The sequence below is a fragment of the Sebastes umbrosus genome, chromosome 14 (assembly GCF_015220745.1).
Source record: "Sebastes umbrosus isolate fSebUmb1 chromosome 14, fSebUmb1.pri, whole genome shotgun sequence".
NCBI lineage: Eukaryota > Metazoa > Chordata > Actinopteri > Perciformes > Sebastidae > Sebastes > Sebastes umbrosus.
Genome location: NC_051282.1, coordinates 14291241 through 14309132, shown reverse-complemented (window position 1 = coordinate 14309132; position 17892 = coordinate 14291241). Strand labels below are relative to the sequence as shown.

The window sequence follows — 17892 nt, the reverse complement described above, 5'->3', positions numbered from 1 at the left end:
GTAAAGTAAGTTTAAAGTGCACGAGTGGTTAGGGGAGGTGGTTGCAGGTAGTGCAGATAGATGCAGGTAGTCCAGATAGTGCGTGTTTTAAGTTTAAAGTCCTCCTAGTTCTCATATGGGGGTCAGCCTTGGTTGTGAAGCCTGATGGCTACCAGCATGAAGGACTGACCCAGGCGCTTTGTGTTGTGCCGAGGAGGGATGAGTCTGTGGCTGAAGGTGCTCCTCATCTTGACTAGCTCATCATGGAGGGGTTGGGAGGGGTTCTCCAGGATAGCGTCCAGCTTCCTCCTCATCCTCCCCTCTGCCACCACCTCCAGATCATCCAGTTCGGATCCAACTACAGAGCTAGCCTTCCTCACCAGCCTGTTTAGTTTGTTTGCATCCCTTGTGTTGGTGTTACCCCCCCAACATGCCACAGCAAAAAAGAGGACGCTGGCTAGATCAATGATGAGGTGCAGAAGTCTAGTTTTCTCTCAGGACACTTAAATTACAATATGGTGAAAGGTTATTATGGAATTTTTGCCCAATGATGCCAAAACATTATACCTACTGAAGCTTTAATTGAATATCTTTGGCTTATTGGTTCGATAGAACAAGACACTTGATGACATGACTTTGGGCTATAGGACATTTTTCACTGTGTTTTCTGGTGTTTTATTGACCAAGCCACTATTCAATTAATGAAGATGTAATAATCAGCAGATTAAGAATATCAGTCTTGTCTAGTTAAGAGTTTGTAAGAGGAACTTTTAAAGGTAACCTATCCTAAGATCTAATGTCATAGTTGTTCACTTTAGTTTAAACTCAACTAAAGATCCCAAATAATGTAGAGAGCAAGGCTTTATAAATTAAAACACGTTGATGCCTTCTAGATGTCAGTGACGATGACCGTCCGGTCTTAGTGCATTCACTGTGTTTCTATCCTGAAAATTGACACACATAAACACACGCACGGTCAGAGGTCACCGGTCATAGGTCAGAGGTCATGCAATATCACAGACCAACTTCTGAAGCTGGCAGGACAACAGTGCCGTTTGCCCACAGTGACACCTCAGCTGTGCTCATCTTTACTGAGGGTCTGAGATACTGACTCTGTGACCACATGGGTGACTTTCTTATTTTCAGCAGCTTCACCAATATACTGTAGGTTACATCAGCTATTCTCAACCACTGGGCCGGGGCCCACTGGTGGGCCTCAGAGCACCACCTAGTGGGCCGCGGAGGTACTGACAAATGGTTAGATTAACCTTTTCAAAATCCAACAGCCACTATTCAGTTTTTCAGAGGTTGTAGCAGGCGGGTTTTAAAGCTAGAGGAAAGATACTGGAATGATATGAAACTAAAAAACCTTATGAATCTATTGGTTCCAACCATGCCATGCTAGCTTTCCAGGAATGAGGCTAAATAACACTTCAAAGTCACGCAAAATTTTGGCGAGGAAAAACTGGCACGGCCATTTTCAAAGGGGTTCCTTGACCTCTGACCTCAAGATATATGAATGAAAATGGGTTCTATGGGGACCCACGAGTCTCCTCTTTACCGACATACTGTATGTCTCGGATGAAGTGACACAAAATGGAGCTTTTTTTTAAAACGAAAAGTGATGTTGGAGACAACCCTGCACCAGTAAAAGCTTCGAATTGGTGGTGAGGAAATATATGAACCTGAATAGTTTGGATTCATAATGGCAGGCAGTGATGGGTGAGGGTAAGCTGAATATTTATGTGGACCATTACACCTGCCAGTGGCATAACACATATTTATAGCCCAGTTTGTCATTTATTTGGGAAGATGGTCCTCAGAATTACTTTAACAATCAGACATGGGCCTCAAGTTACAAAAGGTTGAGAACCCCTGGGCTAGACCATGTGGTCAGGCCTATCAAGGGGTGGAAGGTGGCGTGGTTAGACCAGGGGTCAGCAACCTTTTCTATCAAAAGAGACATTTTTGGCCAAAAAAATAAATAAATAAATCTCTCTGGAGCCGCAAAACATTTGAGCATTGTGATGAAGGTAACACAGTTTATAGTCTAAGTATATAGTATATAGTGTAAAGTGCAAATGTACTACGGAGTATTAGGGCCACATTAAGGGAAAAAACATCTGAGATTTCCAGAATAAAGTCATAACTTTACGAGAAAAAGTCGTAATATAACAAGAATTAAGTCAGAAGTTTACTAAAAACAAAACAAAATAACACTTAAAATTATTTCTTTATAATATTATGACTTTTTTCCCATAATACTACGACTTTTTTTCTCGTAAACCTATGACTTTATTCTCGTCATATTATGACTTTATTCTCGAAATTTCTGTTTTATTTTTTTTCCACAATGTGGCCCTAATACTCGTCATACCGTCGTACCATAGGCCTTCAACAATGATAAATAAAAATGAAAATGTAAACAAAAAAACAGTTATTCATTTCCATTTTTATAAATCCACAGGGAGCCACTGGAGAGGAGCTAAAGAGCCGCACGTGGCTCCGGAGCCGCAGGTTGCTGACCCCTGATCTAGTGTCATGGTTGTTCTTTAGTTTAAATTCAACTAAAGATCCCAAATAATGTAGAGAGCAAGGCTTTATAAATTAAAACATGTTGATGCCTTCTAGATGTCAGTGACGATGACCATCCGGTCTTAGTGCATTCACTGTGTCTCTATCCTGAAAGTTGACATACATAAACATACGCACAGTTAGAGGTCACAGGTCAGAGGTCATGCCATACCACAGACCAACACTTCTGAAGCTGGCAGGGCGACAGTGCCATATGCCAAACAGTGACACCTCAGCTGTGCTCATCTTTACTGAGAGTCTGAGATACTGACTCTGTGACCACATGGGTGATTTTCTTATTTTCAGCAGCTTCACCAATATAGACTAGATCATGTGGTCCGGCCTATCAAGGGTGGAAGGTGGCGGGGTTAGACAGATGGCAACCAAAGGGGGTTAGAACAGGACAGACCTTGGACGGATATGTAGAGGGGTTAGGTGTCTTAATGTCACTGGTCACGTTGTATTCTCAAAACTATGCTCTCCATGACCCTTACAAGACATTATAAATAACTCTCCCCCTGGTGAAAAAAAAAGAAAAAGTTCCCCATGACTCTCTTCTTTTGTATGGATGAAAAAGATAATTCACCAACCACTGCAACTCCCTTTAACCTCCTCTCAGCCAATTGCGTCTCTCAGCTGAGGAAAACGCCCCGTTCCCGTCGTGTTGTGCAGAGAGGCGGGGATTACAGAGGAGCAGAGGCCAATAGGAGTGAAGCTCATGAATAATGTGACAGCAAAGAGACCCCTGCATTCACCAACACCAACCTTCTTCCTGCATCGCACATCACGGGCGTCCTGTACTGTCCCTCAATCTGACAGCAGACAAACCAAACCAATGTGAAACTCATCAGGCATTTCTCTAAAGCAGACCCGCCCACCTCTCTGCCTCTCTGCCTCTCTCTCTGTCTGTGTGCGCTGGTTACATGGGATTGGATTGACTACGACAGATGCCAATGTGTTCAACATCGTCGTGAAGTTTGGACAAAAACCGAAGCGTGAGTAGACATCCGTGTTTATTATGTCCACATAAATAATAGTTATATACTTCCTGAACAGACGGGAGCGCGCATCAGGACGCTGTGTCCTTTACGCGCGCCCCCGCGGCTGCAGTAGGTGCCTGATGTCACGTTCGCACCTCATATACAGATGGATACATAACATACAACAGTGTGCATGAGGTCTGTGGTGGTTTTATGGTGCTGTTGTTGTCGCCTGTAGTGTTTGGATGAGGCTGTCCTCCATTGCCTGATTTGGGTCTTGTCCTTTGCCAGACCTGAAGGCCCACTGGGGCAGTTCAGACTAAAAAGGGTATGACATTGTTTATTGTATATGTACACTTAAAAAAAAGAAAAAATGGAAACACTCTTTTAAGTACATGCTGCTCATTACAAACATGTACATTCCTTGATCATGTCAAATGTGAACGTCTCCAAATTAAAAATGAATTTAAAAAAGAAAAAGAAAAGGGTATGACAATGACAATTGCATGATGGGGATTGTTGTGATTGCATGTACATGTGAGTGTCAGTAATTCATTATTATTATAACATCCATAAAGAGGTGATGTCCCAATCAGGTGAGGGGTTCCCCTCCTGAGGGAATCCTCAAAGAAATGACACAGTTGTTCAGTTTCACCTATTTAGTCTCTGTAAAAGCATGATGTTTGTTTATAAGTTTGTTTCTCCCTCCATATCACACAAAACTCTCAAAAATATGTTTTTGCTCATCGTAACTTCACTTGGATGTTTCAGCTTCAGTGTGCAGAGTAATTAATGTGTGGGCTGTTTTCACATTGAAATGAGACTCTAGATATTTCAATGAGAGAGAATGAGTAGTAATTTGAAGGATTCTTACCAAGGTAGTTGAACTTATTTTGTGTGTGGGGGCGGGAGGGGGACATATCTGACGCAAATAATAATTCCAAGCAGTAAGAGTATTTTTCCTCTATTTTTCTGTCTGGAGGGGATTTTGATGTTGTATTTAAGGAGCTCTGATGTGAATATCTGAGGCACATGCAAATAAAGGAAAGGTTGGTTTTGGCTTATCAGGGCCTTTATCAGGCTTGGGAAGCAACAGCCTGTTAGTCCCTGAACTCCCTTTAAGAATTACTTAAGAATTTGAATGAATCAGCTCATTGGTAGTAGGGCTCGTCTGTGCCTTCCTGCATCCGTTCTCACGCCACTCCCCCGTTTGTTCAGGAGGTTGCATCATTTCTGCAAGCAGGAACTGATCACAAACTTGTATTTTCAGTGTATCTTGCCCTCTGTCAGCAGAATTGCATTCCTCAAAGACAATTGCAAAACTTTTACTTTTTACTTTTAGTACATACAGCAGCTGACCTACTGTTGGAACGTACTACTTCGTCATAACATTGCGCCTTGAATTTTGACCCTCTTGACCAGAAGAACAAGCTGGCTTGCATACTGCAAGATGTAGTAGGACATCCTGGTATTTTTGGCATACTGCATTTGACATACTATGTATTGAGACATACTAAATCATTTTCTGGTATAAATAGTATTGTAGTATTGGTATTTGGAAAGCACAGCAAATGTCTCCAGTACTAACAGTAAGACAGATGATGAAGCTTCTTCTGTTACAGTAGGATGATTTAACAGGATTGATGGTCTTTTATAGGGCATATCAGGTGTAGTAACCCAGTTAAAGCAGCAGTGGGTAGAATTGGAGCAAATATGATTAAAAAAGTTATTTTTATAAAACACTATATCCTGACAGTAGTGCATGAGACAGGTAATCTGAAAAAAAATCATGTGCCTCTGTGTCCTCCGGTGCTCTTAACGGCATCTGCAAGATTTCACAAACCGGAGGAAAACAACCAATCAGAGCCGAGCTGGAGTCTGCCGTCTCTGAGCAGCTGTCAATCACTCGCTAACTGTAAAATGAGAAAGTTTGTGACTACAAATTCAATCATCAGAGTTCCACCAGAGAGGATTGTGAAAATGGTAAAATAATTGAGAAAAAGGGCGTGCTCACAGTAATAAAATGTAAGGGTGTTGTGACATAGGATGTGTGTTTCGTTGATGACAAACTAGCAAGTGTGTGAGGAAATGTTGGTCAAGAGAAAGTTACACTGTTGAAAAATGAGTCATTTACACTTGAGGTGTATCTGGTACTGTTATCCAGAGAAACTTTGCATGTATAAATTAGAAAAAATGACAGTTTCTGTCATCACAGACAATTGGTTTAGAGTTGGAGTGTCATTGCAAATGTAATAAATGTTTTTCTATCCTAAGGTTAATGTTATAAGGCTGAATTTCTTTGGAAAGAAATAAAAAACAAAGAACAGGTTTTGATGTAAAAATCTCGTCTCTAATTGTGAATTGCTCACACATCGAGAGTCTTTTAGTAAATAAGTTCAATAAGTGACAATCATGTGCGGTGTGTACACAGTTGGAAAGTGCTCTCATCTCACCTGAGTGTGTTCTATGTTCACCCAGCATGCCGCTGGCTCGCAGCCTCTCTGTCACGTCCCTGTCAGGACTGGAGGAGTGGGACGAGGAGTTTGATTTGGAAGACGCTGTTCTTTTTGAAATCGCGTGGGAGGTCGCTAACAAAGGTAAGTGTGTGTTTGTGTGTGTACGTGTTTGGTCCTAACTGCATTCCTCGCAGGTTTCAGAGGAAATGCTGATCAAGAGAACATTAATTAGAAAATGAGTCATTTACTACAAATCTACACGTCTAATCTTGTTTATCCACACAGGTTATTCTCTTTCTAGTTGTAAGAGAGACCTATCACTATAATAATGCCTCATATATGTATATATCAGGTTGATTCACTTTATATCTTTGTCTCAACTTTGTGTGCGTACGTGTGGCATGTTTGCTGCATGTGTGAAGTTGGAGGCATCTACACCGTCCTCCAGACCAAAGCCCGTCTGACCGCGGAGGAATGGGGGGAGAACTATTTCCTTGTGGGTCCCTACGTGGAGAGCAACGTGCGCACTCAGGTGGAGCTGATCGAGCCCACCAACCCTGTGCTGAAGAGAACCATTGACAAGATGAACGCCAGTGGGTGTAAGGTAATACCACACGTAGACGCCTCAGAGTTAAATTTGTATGCTCCACCCCAGGACACTCATTCGTACTACACATAGTTGGAAGGACTATAGAAGGAGATTTGTGAACGTGAATACACTTCAAAAAACCCAGTTATCAACCTTAGCCACTCTTTCATGCCCAGCCTTCACTTGCCTCTAAACCCCGTGACATTTCCTCGCAAAGGTTAGAAGTTGTATCAGTGTCTCTCTCTCAAAAACAAACTCCAGAAATAGATGACTGTCAGTGTGTGTGTGTGTGACCAGTTTAAAGCTTTGTGCTGCGTCACTCTGGGAGTGCTGTGGAATTATGGGCCAAAGCTACGAGTGTTTTTTTTTTTTTAAAGGGATAGTGCAGCCTTTTCAACCAAGACTATCTGGTTCACCTTGAATCACGTGACCTTTGAGCTCAGGACAGAACAGCACCAGAGCAGTTAGTTTTTTTGCTGCAAATGTGTTTTTCTTGAAAGACATTTAGATCCTGTATTAGCACATTAGATTATGTCCTACATACTTGAAGTTTGATGTGACGTTCTGTGTCAGCTAGACAAACTTCATCAAGGTTAATCTTGAATATTGGTGAGGTTGGAATGGGTTTTTGTCGGTTGGATGAGTGCAAATAAAGTGCTTTTAGATAAGAGACAGAAGGACAAACCCATTTATCTACATGTTAAAAAAACATAGTAAAAGTAGAGAAGTAATTTAGATGATTAATGCATTAACCAAAAAGTAGGAATTGCTGTTGCAGCTGCTAAAATGAATATGTTTGATTTGAGTGGTTTATACTATTTCAATCAGGAGAGACTCCATATCAAATGAACAATAATTTATTACATGGTGCATGATAAAATGAATAGTGCAGAGTCTTTGGCAATTAGACTCTGTGATGTAGTATATTAAAGGGGGTAGTGATGCCACGGTGAGATTAGGTATATTCCCCCTGGAGTCTAGACACTGGTGGTGGTGGTGGTGGTGAAGAGAGTTGCTGAAGATCCAATGAATTCGAACAGTTTTAAAATTTGATAGCAACGATATGATTGGCTCAGGGAGAGCGTGGCAGAATCTGGTTGGTTAACTGAGAGTGAAAGTCAGCTGATAGAGTAGGAGATGGTGAGAGAGGGAGACTTGTGAATGAATGAGAGTGTAAAGAAGGTCTTCCTGACTGAACTTCCGCATAAGCTTCATTTTGGGTTGTGAATTAAAGTCACCTCTCACCCTTTTCTTCATGTTCCCGCAGGTCTACTTTGGGCGGTGGCTCATTGAGGGCAGCCCCTACGTTGTTCTGATTGATGTCGCGTTCACCGCCTGGTCTCTGGACAGCTGGAAGAGCGAGTTGTGGGAGCTTTGTGACATCGGCGTGCCGTGGTTCGACCGCGAGGCCAACGACGCCGTGCTGTTTGGCTTCCTGACGGCCTGGCTTCTGGGAGAGGTCAGCAGCAAAAGAACCGTTCTTCGAAAAAGTCTGAATGTTTGAAATGTCAGAACACTGGAAGACACATGAAAAACAAATGAATGCATGTTGGTATGTATGTTTGTATAGTTTATATTAAACCTGTTTTCTCCCTTTATCGCAGTACGTTGCCCAGAGTGAGGAGCCTCCACACATCGTGGCTCATTTCCATGAGTGGTTGGCCGGCCTGGGCTTGGTGTTGTGTAGACATAGACAGCTGGCCATCGCAACCATCTTCACCACTCACGCAACACTGCTGGGACGATACCTGTGTGCTGGAAATGTAGATTTCTATAACAAACTGGCAGACGTACGTGTGTTTACATTTTATTACGCAGGAATGTAATAAAACATGCTGACTTTGATTCTTCTGTAGGTAAATTAGAAATGAATACATAATCAGACAAGAAATTCACTTAATCACACTCTCTCTCTCTCTCTCCTGTTTGCATGTCATTCAGTTTAACGTGGATAAGGAAGCAGGCGACAGACAGATCTACCACCGCTACTGTTTGGAGCGGGCGGCTGCTCACTGCGCCCATGTCTTCACCACCGTGTCACAGATCACAGCCATTGAGGCAGAGTACCTGCTCAAGAGGAAACCAGGTGTGTGGAGGTGATTTGACGCGTGAAATTCAGAGACTTCCTATCCTCATTTGTCGCTTTGCCGGACAGGCAGGCGTTACTGTACAGGGATGGGATGTATTTCTCACTGTTTCAATGTGTCATCATGTTAATCAACAAAATTAGCTACCTAGCTAATTAGATCCTGATTTCTCTGTCTCAATGTTTTGCATTTAATGCCTTGAACCTCTCCCATCACACACAGACATTATCACTCCCAATGGGCTCAACGTGAAGAAGTTCTCAGCCGTGCACGAGTTTCAAAACCTCCACGCTCAGAGCAAGAATCGGATTCAGGAGTTCGTCAGGGGACACTTCTACGGGTCAGATTCCTGCAGCACACGTCAACAACATTCACAGCTCAGTCAGAACTGTTGTTACAGTGAAAATGTATACCAACACAATGTGCCGATTGTAAGCGCGACACTCATTCAGCTCTTGGTTTGTGTTTAACCATCAGGCACCTTGACTTCAACCTGGACAAGTGTTTGTTCCTTTTCATTGCCGGAAGGTACGAGTTCTCCAATAAAGGAGCCGACATCTTCTTGGAAGCTTTGGCCAGACTCAACTATCTACTGAGGGTAAGTGTGTAGTTGTGTCAACAGAAGTACGTATGTATTCAAGTGTGTTCGTTTGTGTGTGTGGGAGATAAGGACAAAAAGGGAATCTTAGGTGTATGGTCTGCCTGTTGCAGGTCAATCACAGTGACGTGACCGTCGTTGCGTTCTTCATCATGCCAGCTCGGACAAACAACTTCAATGTGGAGACCTTGAAGGGCCAAGCAGTCAGGAAACAGCTCTGGTGAGGTTTCTTCTAATGTTAAACAAGATGAAGCAAAACAGTCAAACTGCTACACTCATCCATACTTGACTTCAACCAAGAAAAGTGTTTTTATAGTTGTGTTATTACACTTGTATTCTCTTTGTTTTGTCCCTGACAGGGATACTGCTCAGACTGTGAAGGAACGTTTCGGAAAGAAACTTTATGAGTCACTCCTAGTGTAAGTTTCAGTCTACTTCATGAAACCTGTAAGATATGGAATAATAATAATAATAATAATAACTTTATTTATGGAGCACTTTTCATACAAGAGATGTAGCTCAAAGTGCTTTACAAAAGAAAAAAAAGAAAAAAGCAACACTTTCAAACGAGGACAGATAGGCAATACAATTAGATAATAAAAGGAGAGAGAGTAGATGCTTAATATATAAGTGAAATTAAAGAGAGAAACAGAGACCATTAAGAAGAAAAAAAATGAGAGAATTAGTAAAAAATATTTAAATTAAATAAATTAGTTTTTAGTTGTTGTTTAAAAATTTTAAAAATGAACAGAGCCCGCATCTCTTATACCTGTTGATAGGGTATTCCATCATTTTGGAACATAGTTTAAAAAAGCTGCGCTGCCTATTTCTGAGATCTGAGAGCTTGTGAATGATTATAAAATGACAGAGAATCTGTAATGTAGGCCGGTCCCAAACCATTAAGAGCTTTAAAAACAGGTAAAATAACCTTAAAATCTATTCTAAAAGATACTGGGAGGCAATGGAGTATAACTAAAACTGGGTTAATATATATAATGATCTGTCTGAAAACACCATCAAATAAAAAGTATGAAGAGATTTAGAAATAGCCCACTTAATAAACAAAATCCAGAAGATGTACCTAGATTCAAGATGTAGACTTTGTGTCGCCATCGTTAAAACAAGCTGGTTGAGTTTATTCATGCTAATAAATATCCTATTTAGTCATTTTACAAGTTTCCTTTAAGTCTAAAACAAGCTGTTTTCATCAGTGGGCAGCTGCCAGATGTGTCAAAGATGCTGGACAAAGAGGATTTCACCATAATGAAGCGTGCCATCTTCGCCACCCAGAGAACATGCCAGCCTCCAATCTGCACCCACAACATGCTGGAGGACAGTGGCGACCCCATCCTTACCTGTGTCCGCCGTATCGGCCTTTTCAACAGCGCCGCTGACCGTGTCAAGGTGAGGTCGGCTGTCAGTGGTCCATAAGTGCCCTTTAAGCCACAAAAAAGATTTCTTCTCACATTTGTATGTGTTGTTGTTCAGCCAGGGTGTAGACAAGATCGCATATAGTCAGTACGCAAAGTTTAATTTGTGGTTTTTGTTTTGTTTGGAGGCATCCTAAACATAACTAATAATACATTAAATGTGTAGGCGAGCAGAAACTGTGCCAGCTGGTACATCATCAGCATTTCAGTATCGTTTCGGCAGTGATTATCATTCCACATTGTGACTTTTTAGAGCGTCATGTTGTGGCTGAGTATTACAGTTTGCTGCTCACACTGTTTGCTATAGTAAATACGGATGCTGAATGGCTTCTTTCTCCTTTAGATCATCTTCCATCCAGAGTTCCTTTCATCCACCTCTCCTCTACTTCCGATGGATTACGAGGAGTTTGTAAGAGGCTGCCATCTTGGCGTCTTCCCCTCTTACTACGAGCCTTGGGGCTACACACCAGGTACGACTCATGCACGATGACAAGGTGTATTTATGTAATATTCAAATGTGTAATATTAAAATTTTAATCTGCTTCTGTCACCGTCAGCTGAGTGCACAGTCATGGGAATCCCATCAATCTCAACTAACCTGTCAGGCTTTGGCTGTTTCATGGAGGAACACATAGCGGACCCCTCAGCATACGGTGCGTTTCTCATTCTTTATCTGTTAAATTCTTCTTTTTAAAAGGACACAGGCATAGCACATTTCACATCATGATGTTTCTTTTTGCAGGTATTTACATCCTGGACCGGCGGTACCGGGGGATCGACGAGTCGTGTAACCAGCTCACGTCCTTCCTGTTTCAGTTTTGCAAGCAGAGCCGGCGCCAGCGGATCATCCAGAGGAACCGGACTGAGCGTCTGAGCGAGCTCTTGGACTGGAGATACCTCGGCAGGGTGGGATACCAAATCCCAAGGACTCATATTGTTCATGTGATAACCTCAAGATGAATTAATATTGTTGTTTTTTCTTGTTTTCCGCTCTAGTATTATATATCTGCCCGTCATATGGCCCTGGCTAAAGCCTACCCTGACACCTACATGTATGAACTTCAAGAGCCCACCTCAGTAAGTTAACGTGTCTTTGGCTATTTGTCGTCTTTACACCTCCACCCAATGATTGAGACTCTGATGCCTTTTGGTTCTCCTCCTCAGACCACGGGTTTCCGTTACCCCCGACCAGCCTCTGTGCCACCGTCTCCAGCTCTGTCCCGCCACTCCTCCCCCCACCACAGCGAGGCAGAGGACAACGATGAAGACGAACGCTACGACGAAGATCTGGAGGCAGAAAAGGACCGGGTGAACATCCGCCAGCCATTCAAAAACAAGACTTCTGCTGTCCTGGGGCCCAATGGAAATGGCGATGGTGTCACAAGCGAGAAAAACTGAGATATACACACATGCTAAACCTCACTGGTGAAACTTTATCTGAGGCGATCGCTAAAGTCATCCATCTACTATACAAATGAGTGCAGTTGTGTGAATGCGAGTGATAGATTTAATATCGGCTTGTTGTGAAAAATTGCATCAGTGTCTTCCCAACCTGTTCGTACCTCAGAGTTTCTAGAAAATATCTGTCCGTTTGATATGTTTTGTTGTTGTTTCAGTTACACCAGCAGTGCAACCAGTGGTTTGCTTTGTGGGGTAAGTGCAGCAGCTAGAAAGGGCTAAACGACAGCTCAGCATGGAAAACAAATCAGGATTGCTGGATTTTGTAGTGTACTAACACTGGATAACATACTGTAGGTGTAAAGCATTGAAAAAACAATAGAGGATTATTTTGAGTCGCTGGTTTTTATACTTGATTCAAGAGCAGGGAAAAGAACATAACCCTCCTTTTTAACACAGATTGTCCTCTTTACACAATCAAAGTTATTTTCCTGGTAAAGGCTCATGTAAAGACTGTCAGTTGCTGCGAGTACCCACAAAGAGCACCTGTTTATTTGTACTTGTGTTTGGCTTAAAAGTGTGATGATGATGTTACAGTGCTTCTAAATCAACTATCCATCACGTAGCATCTTTTTCTTTCAAATGCCTTGTTTACTATAAAACTTCCCACAATGGAAATAAAATGTAGAACACACACATGCATACACAACAACAGCATATAGCATCAGAAAACAAAAAAAAGCTGTCTCATTTTGAGAACAGTGTGTGTGTTTTCATTTTCTTTCTGCGCCTTACTGTATCACAGCCTTTCAGTGACGATCACCGATGAACAACCTCACCTTGTCTGTGTGTTTGCTGGTGTGGATTATTCCTGGGTTTACCTGTTTCGACAAGTATTTATATGTGAAGGGAATAGAGGTGAGATGGACAGAGAGAAAAAGGGATTGAGATGGTAAATATATTTTCAGGTAAAGGACATAAGAGAGAGGAATGGGAAAGAGCTAGATGTGACTGTCTGTTATTGAAAAGGGGAAATGATTCTACCAGGCGTAACCTCACACTCCCTGTAAGAGTTTTATCATTCTTTACTATCTTGCACCAGATCAACTAATAATAAAGTTTAAATATTAGTGTTTTACAAATGATAACTTTCTCTTTTTTCTTTGTATGCAGTTTATTGGAACACAAATATCCAAAGGTAAGGACCTCAGTAACATACTGATCCAGTGACTCCATCCACACACAACTCATTTATCTGGGTCTTCTTACTGTTCTCGTCTGCTTCAGCACAAGTAAACTCGACCCCCGTGACCTTTGCAAACTGTAATAACAAATCATAAATGGTAAAAACAGAATAGACAACAATTCACTTGCTTGCACACATAAAACTCAAGATATTCTCTCCAAGTATGACCTAAACTGTTATTACTATGACACATTAATTACATCGCTGTTCAAGGAGACAGTGGTGGAAGTACATTTACTCAAGGTACTTGTATTTTACTTGAGTCATTTTATGCAGCTTTATACTTCTACTTCACTACATTTCAGAGGGAAAAACTACTTTTTAAAGTATGTTATTGAGCATGAGTAGAGAGATGACAGGAAATAAGGCAGACAGAGAATTCAAATAAAAGGTCTCCAGCCAGACTGGAAGTGGGAGACATTGCAGTTCATAGGTGCTTTAACCCCTAAACTACACCTTGAAATATTGTTCTTTTTACTCCACTACATTTATCTGACAGCTGTAGTTACTATAGTTACCTTTCAAATTAAGATTCTATAAGCATGTGATAAGCTTATAAAATACATCACATTGTTAAAGGAGCAGTGTGTAGGAATTGGCGGCATCTAGCGGTGAGGTGCAGATTGCAACCAACTGAAACTTCTCCCGTGTGCCAAGCGTTTAGGAGAACTACGGTGGCCAACGCGAAAACGTGAATGTCCCTCTCTAGAGTTTTGGTTTGTCCGTTCTGGGCTACTGAAGAAACATGGCGACTGGCTCTGTGAAGAGGACCCGCTCCCTATGTAGATGTAAACGGCTCATTCTAAGGTGACGAAAACACAACGATTCTGATGATGATCTGATGATTCTGTTGATTATACACTAAAAAAAAAAAAAAAGTTATGGATATTATATTCCATTTCTGCTAATAGATCCCTCTAAATGCAACACACTGGTCCTTTAAAGATCAAATCCTTTTTGCTTGCGGACCCTTACCAAAAAGTGTCTTGTTGAGGCCCCTTGTCACGTTTCAGATGTCTATGAGCAGTTCCAGCAAAATGAGATTCTACCTCTAAACGTCTTACGTGATGATTTAATATAAATAATTGCTCGAGGCCCAAAAAGGTAAACTTAGACACTATTTCACAAAAGCAAAGATTATTTTTGCAGCAGAACTTAGTTTTTTCCTTCTTTCCAACCCCATTAATCATTTCACAACCAGATGTTGTCAGATGTTTCTTGTGACCCTTATGTCACAGGTTGGTAACACCTGGACTAAACTACCTACTGGATATATAGCTACAGTAAAACTAGTTCCACCTCACTCAGGTACACCAGTAAGATGCTGCTGATGAATTGATGCATTAGTATTAACAATATGTAATCATGTAATATGTAAAAATATATCAGTCACAGGGGCATTTTTTTTTTGCATAACAAGTACTTTTACTTACAATTTGCTGATAATACTTCTGTACTTTTACTTAAGTAGGAATTTGAATGCAGGGCTTTTACTTGTAACGGAGTATTTTTGTATTTGGATCTGACCATGTTTTGAAGGACTCACCTAGTAAACTATTCCAGAAGGAGTTGTATGTTGCGCTGCCGGTTACAGCTCCGAGTTTGGCTGGATTTCTCCTCACTGTGTTTACTGAGAAGCCCCCGGGCCCCATCACATCCACCTCCACCACATGATAGTCACTTAACCTGGGGCATGAAGAGGTGTGAAAAGTGTCATTTAAGCAGATATGAAAGGCTGCATCAGGTCAGTCAGATTTGTTAAGAAAGACTCACGCTGTATCAGACACAATCTCTCCCTGAACACCAGTGAAGCCGAGTGTTCCTGCTGCCACTGCTGCTGCTGCCATGGTGTTAACGTTGTTCGGAGCGAGTGGGCACAACTCTGCCACTGAGCCTCTGAATAAAACACGCCTGCCCTCTCCCTCCGTCCAGTCAGAGAGGACGTCTCCTGTCAGCCGGAAGCAGGATGGATGCTTGGACATTCTTATAAACAAAGCCTGAAAACAAGAGAAGAAACAGACAATAAGGTTTACCAGAAGACACTCATATCCTGAAAATAAAATAAGAGTTTATTTGCCATTTGCAAGCTGCCCTTTCATTCTCAAAGTCTAAACCATGTGTAGAGTGGTCACCGCATGCCTTCTTCAGCTAAACTCAGATAAATCTGAAGCCATCATCATAGGTCTAGCGAGCACTTCTACTCTCACTCAAGTTCTCTGTCCTGCTGCATAAAAACCCAGTGCAGAAATCTAGGAGTTATCTTATTATACAAACTTAACTTTGACCAACAGGTGAAGTCTGGCATTCAATCGTGCTTTTTACAACTTCATAATATCTCAAAAATTAGATCTTTTTTTTATCTCCTAAGAATCTAGAAACTGTCATCCACGCTTTCATTACATCCCGTTTAGACTACTGTAACTCACTGTATTCCTGTCTCACCCAACACAACCTCTCCAAACATCAACTAGTTCAAAATCCAAAAGAAGAGTCCACATAACATCTGTTTTAGCATCTCTACATTGGTTACCTTACATCTTAGAATTGATTTAAACATTTTAATGATTACTTTTAAAGCACGGATGGGGTTGACCCTTGATTATATCACTGACCTACTGACCCCTTTACGGGCCTGAATGCAGCCTGAGATCCTCCGGCAGAGGTCTTTTAGTTATTCCTAGATCAATGCTAAAAGCCAGAGGAGACTGAGCCTTTGGAGTCAAGACCCCACGACTCTGGAACGACCTGCCGGAGGAGATCAGGTAGGCTAACTCTGTTTGTCTTTCAATCCCTTTTAAAAAAACACTTTTTCAGAATTGTTTTCTCTTAATTGATTTCTCTTAATTGGTTAATCTTCTGCTATTATTGTACTTGTTGTTATTGTGTGTTTTAGTACTTCATACCTTGCTTGTCATTTTTACTGTATCCATTCTATTTTTATTTATTACTAATTGCTTTTTATGTCTTTGTAAAGCACTTTGTAACTTGTTTTGGAAAAGTGCTATATAAATAAAGTTATTATTATTCCTGTACCACTCTGTCTGACATCACACCTGCACTAGCCCAGTGTTACCTTCAAGGCTCTGCTATCATTCAGCCTCTGGATGTCCTGGCCTCCCCATAATGCACCACTGGGGACGTAGAGCGTCCTACCATGCTGCTGAGCCGCCTGACGCAGCTTCTGGTTCAGATCCGGATCAGAGAGGGCAGAGGGAGAGCCCACCTGAGAGGAGGAGGAGAAAATAAAGGCACAAAGAGGACGTCATAATGCTGAGATTAACAGTCCGAACAGATGAAACTTTGTGTCAGTTTATGTGTTTTAATTTTCTATAACGGACATAGGCAGTGCCTATTTTATTTTAAGAATAAAAACTAAACTAAATAAAACTATGCTACCATGTTGAAATGTATCAGACAGTTGGCCAAACATACTGACAATCCCTAACATACATAAAACCAAAAAGATTATAATAACTAAATCTCCTCTTTAGAATACACCAGTGTCCAGTTAATCAAAGCCTCACTGATAAACACACCTCGTCACCTGTCTTACTCTTATCTGTTTTAGTCTTAAAGTTGAGAAGCAGGAACATAAGAAACAAATGATTTATGAAGGCTAATCTATTTCTATCTATATAAAATGCTGCAAAATAGAAAAATTAAATACCCTGTTTTGCAACAACCACACAAACAGAGGGGACTCTCACCATGAAATGACACTGAGAAAGGAAGTGATGCCCAAATTCTTTCACTATCTGCGGATGGCACACCTCTACAATCACATCACATCGCCTGTAAAATGCAGTTATAAAACGTTTTGTTAAAAAGATGTCAAGGAAAATTAGGTGCATGCTGTCTACTATGGTAGCACAGAGATCATATAGGAATGCTGGTGTTTTGCATATGGGTTTATTATATTACTTATGTGTGTGTGTGTTTTCACCTGTCTGCAAAGGATGATAGATCACCAAGTATGAGTTCATCAGGAACTAAACCTTTCAGCTTGTCTGAATTTCTGTTCCAAACGAAAGCCAGCGTTAGACCGAGAGCAGCTCCATCTTTAAGGATCCTCTGCACCAGGTACTGCCCTGAAGCACACACACACACAAACACACATGATGGATAGATCTAAACAAAAGACTCATAAGGATGTACGTCAGAAAGTGTGTTTGAGAGGGGGGGTTCAGACCTAGATGTCCGTATCCTACAACTCCAATCCTTTGTGAGGAAGAGATGGTGGCCATGTCCTGTGCTGAGAAAGCAAACATGCTGAGAAAAGCCCAGAACATTCACCTGCAACTTGACAACACAAACCAACACACATACATGTATGCTTTTGACCTTACTTCCTATCTTTACCAGTATAACACTTACTATTTATTGCTTTACTCACCAGATAATCCCACACCCCTGCAGAGCTGTGTAACTCCCAACTTGAAGCACAACAACCGGCCCACGACTCCAGGAATTGTGGGAAAGCAGAGTACAAAGTTTAACTCAGAGAGGCCCTAGTTAATCATTATTAGTCCTTCAATGTGTGGAACTGTCACACGCT

General features: G+C 41.4%; 2 protein-coding genes across 4 annotated transcripts; one reads left to right on the top strand and one right to left on the bottom strand.

Annotated features, from left to right (window-relative positions):
• Positions 1 to 3327: 3327 nt before the first annotated feature.
• Positions 3328 to 13229, top strand: gys1 (glycogen synthase 1 (muscle)). Its single transcript, XM_037791343.1, has 16 exons — positions 3328 to 3548; positions 6012 to 6130; positions 6412 to 6593; positions 7846 to 8037; positions 8183 to 8368; positions 8520 to 8664; positions 8888 to 9005; positions 9143 to 9263; positions 9377 to 9483; positions 9623 to 9682; positions 10475 to 10667; positions 11037 to 11163; positions 11251 to 11346; positions 11436 to 11599; positions 11690 to 11770; positions 11858 to 13229. Exons 2-16 carry the CDS (start codon positions 6013 to 6015, stop codon positions 12089 to 12091), a joined length of 2124 nt encoding a protein of 707 aa, XP_037647271.1. The 5' UTR covers positions 3328 to 3548; position 6012; the 3' UTR covers positions 12092 to 13229.
• An 11-nt stretch (positions 13230 to 13240) lies between these two features.
• On the bottom strand, positions 13241 to 17889 carry aspdh (aspartate dehydrogenase domain containing). 3 transcript variants are annotated; one of them, XM_037791348.1, is made up of 8 exons: positions 17731 to 17889; positions 17527 to 17636; positions 17281 to 17425; positions 17045 to 17129; positions 16411 to 16560; positions 15111 to 15334; positions 14884 to 15023; positions 13241 to 13412 (listed from the first exon to the last, which is right to left on the bottom strand). In XM_037791348.1, the coding sequence occupies exons 2-8, from the start codon at positions 17624 to 17626 to the stop codon at positions 13375 to 13377; spliced, it is 882 nt and encodes a 293-aa protein (XP_037647276.1). In that variant the 5' UTR covers positions 17627 to 17636; positions 17731 to 17889; the 3' UTR covers positions 13241 to 13374. The 3 variants fall into 3 exon arrangements, with proteins under 3 accessions (XP_037647276.1, XP_037647277.1, XP_037647278.1); XM_037791349.1 differs by having other exon boundaries at positions 17527 to 17589; positions 17731 to 17888; XM_037791350.1 differs by having other exon boundaries at positions 17527 to 17584; positions 17731 to 17888.
• Between the last annotated feature and the right edge of the window lie 3 nt (positions 17890 to 17892).

Bases quoted from the DNA above. Each gene is read 5' to 3' on its own strand.
- gys1 (XM_037791343.1), top strand. From the start codon at position 6,013: ATGCCGCTGGCTCGCAGCCTCTCTGTCACGTCCCTGTCAGGACTGGAG. The intron at 9,264-9,376 runs GTAAGTGTGTAG...TGCCTGTTGCAG, and splicing joins GACTCAACTATCTACTGAGG to GTCAATCACAGTGACGTGAC. The intron at 9,484-9,622 runs GTGAGGTTTCTT...TGTCCCTGACAG, and splicing joins GCAGTCAGGAAACAGCTCTG to GGATACTGCTCAGACTGTGA.
- aspdh (XM_037791348.1), bottom strand. From the start codon at position 17,626: ATGTTCTGGGCTTTTCTCAGCATGTTTGCTTTCTCAGCACAGGACATG. The intron at 17,426-17,526 runs GTCTGAACCCCC...TGTGTGCTTCAG, and splicing joins TGTAGGATACGGACATCTAG to GGCAGTACCTGGTGCAGAGG. The intron at 17,130-17,280 runs GTGAAAACACAC...TGCATTTTACAG, and splicing joins CTATCATCCTTTGCAGACAG to GCGATGTGATGTGATTGTAG.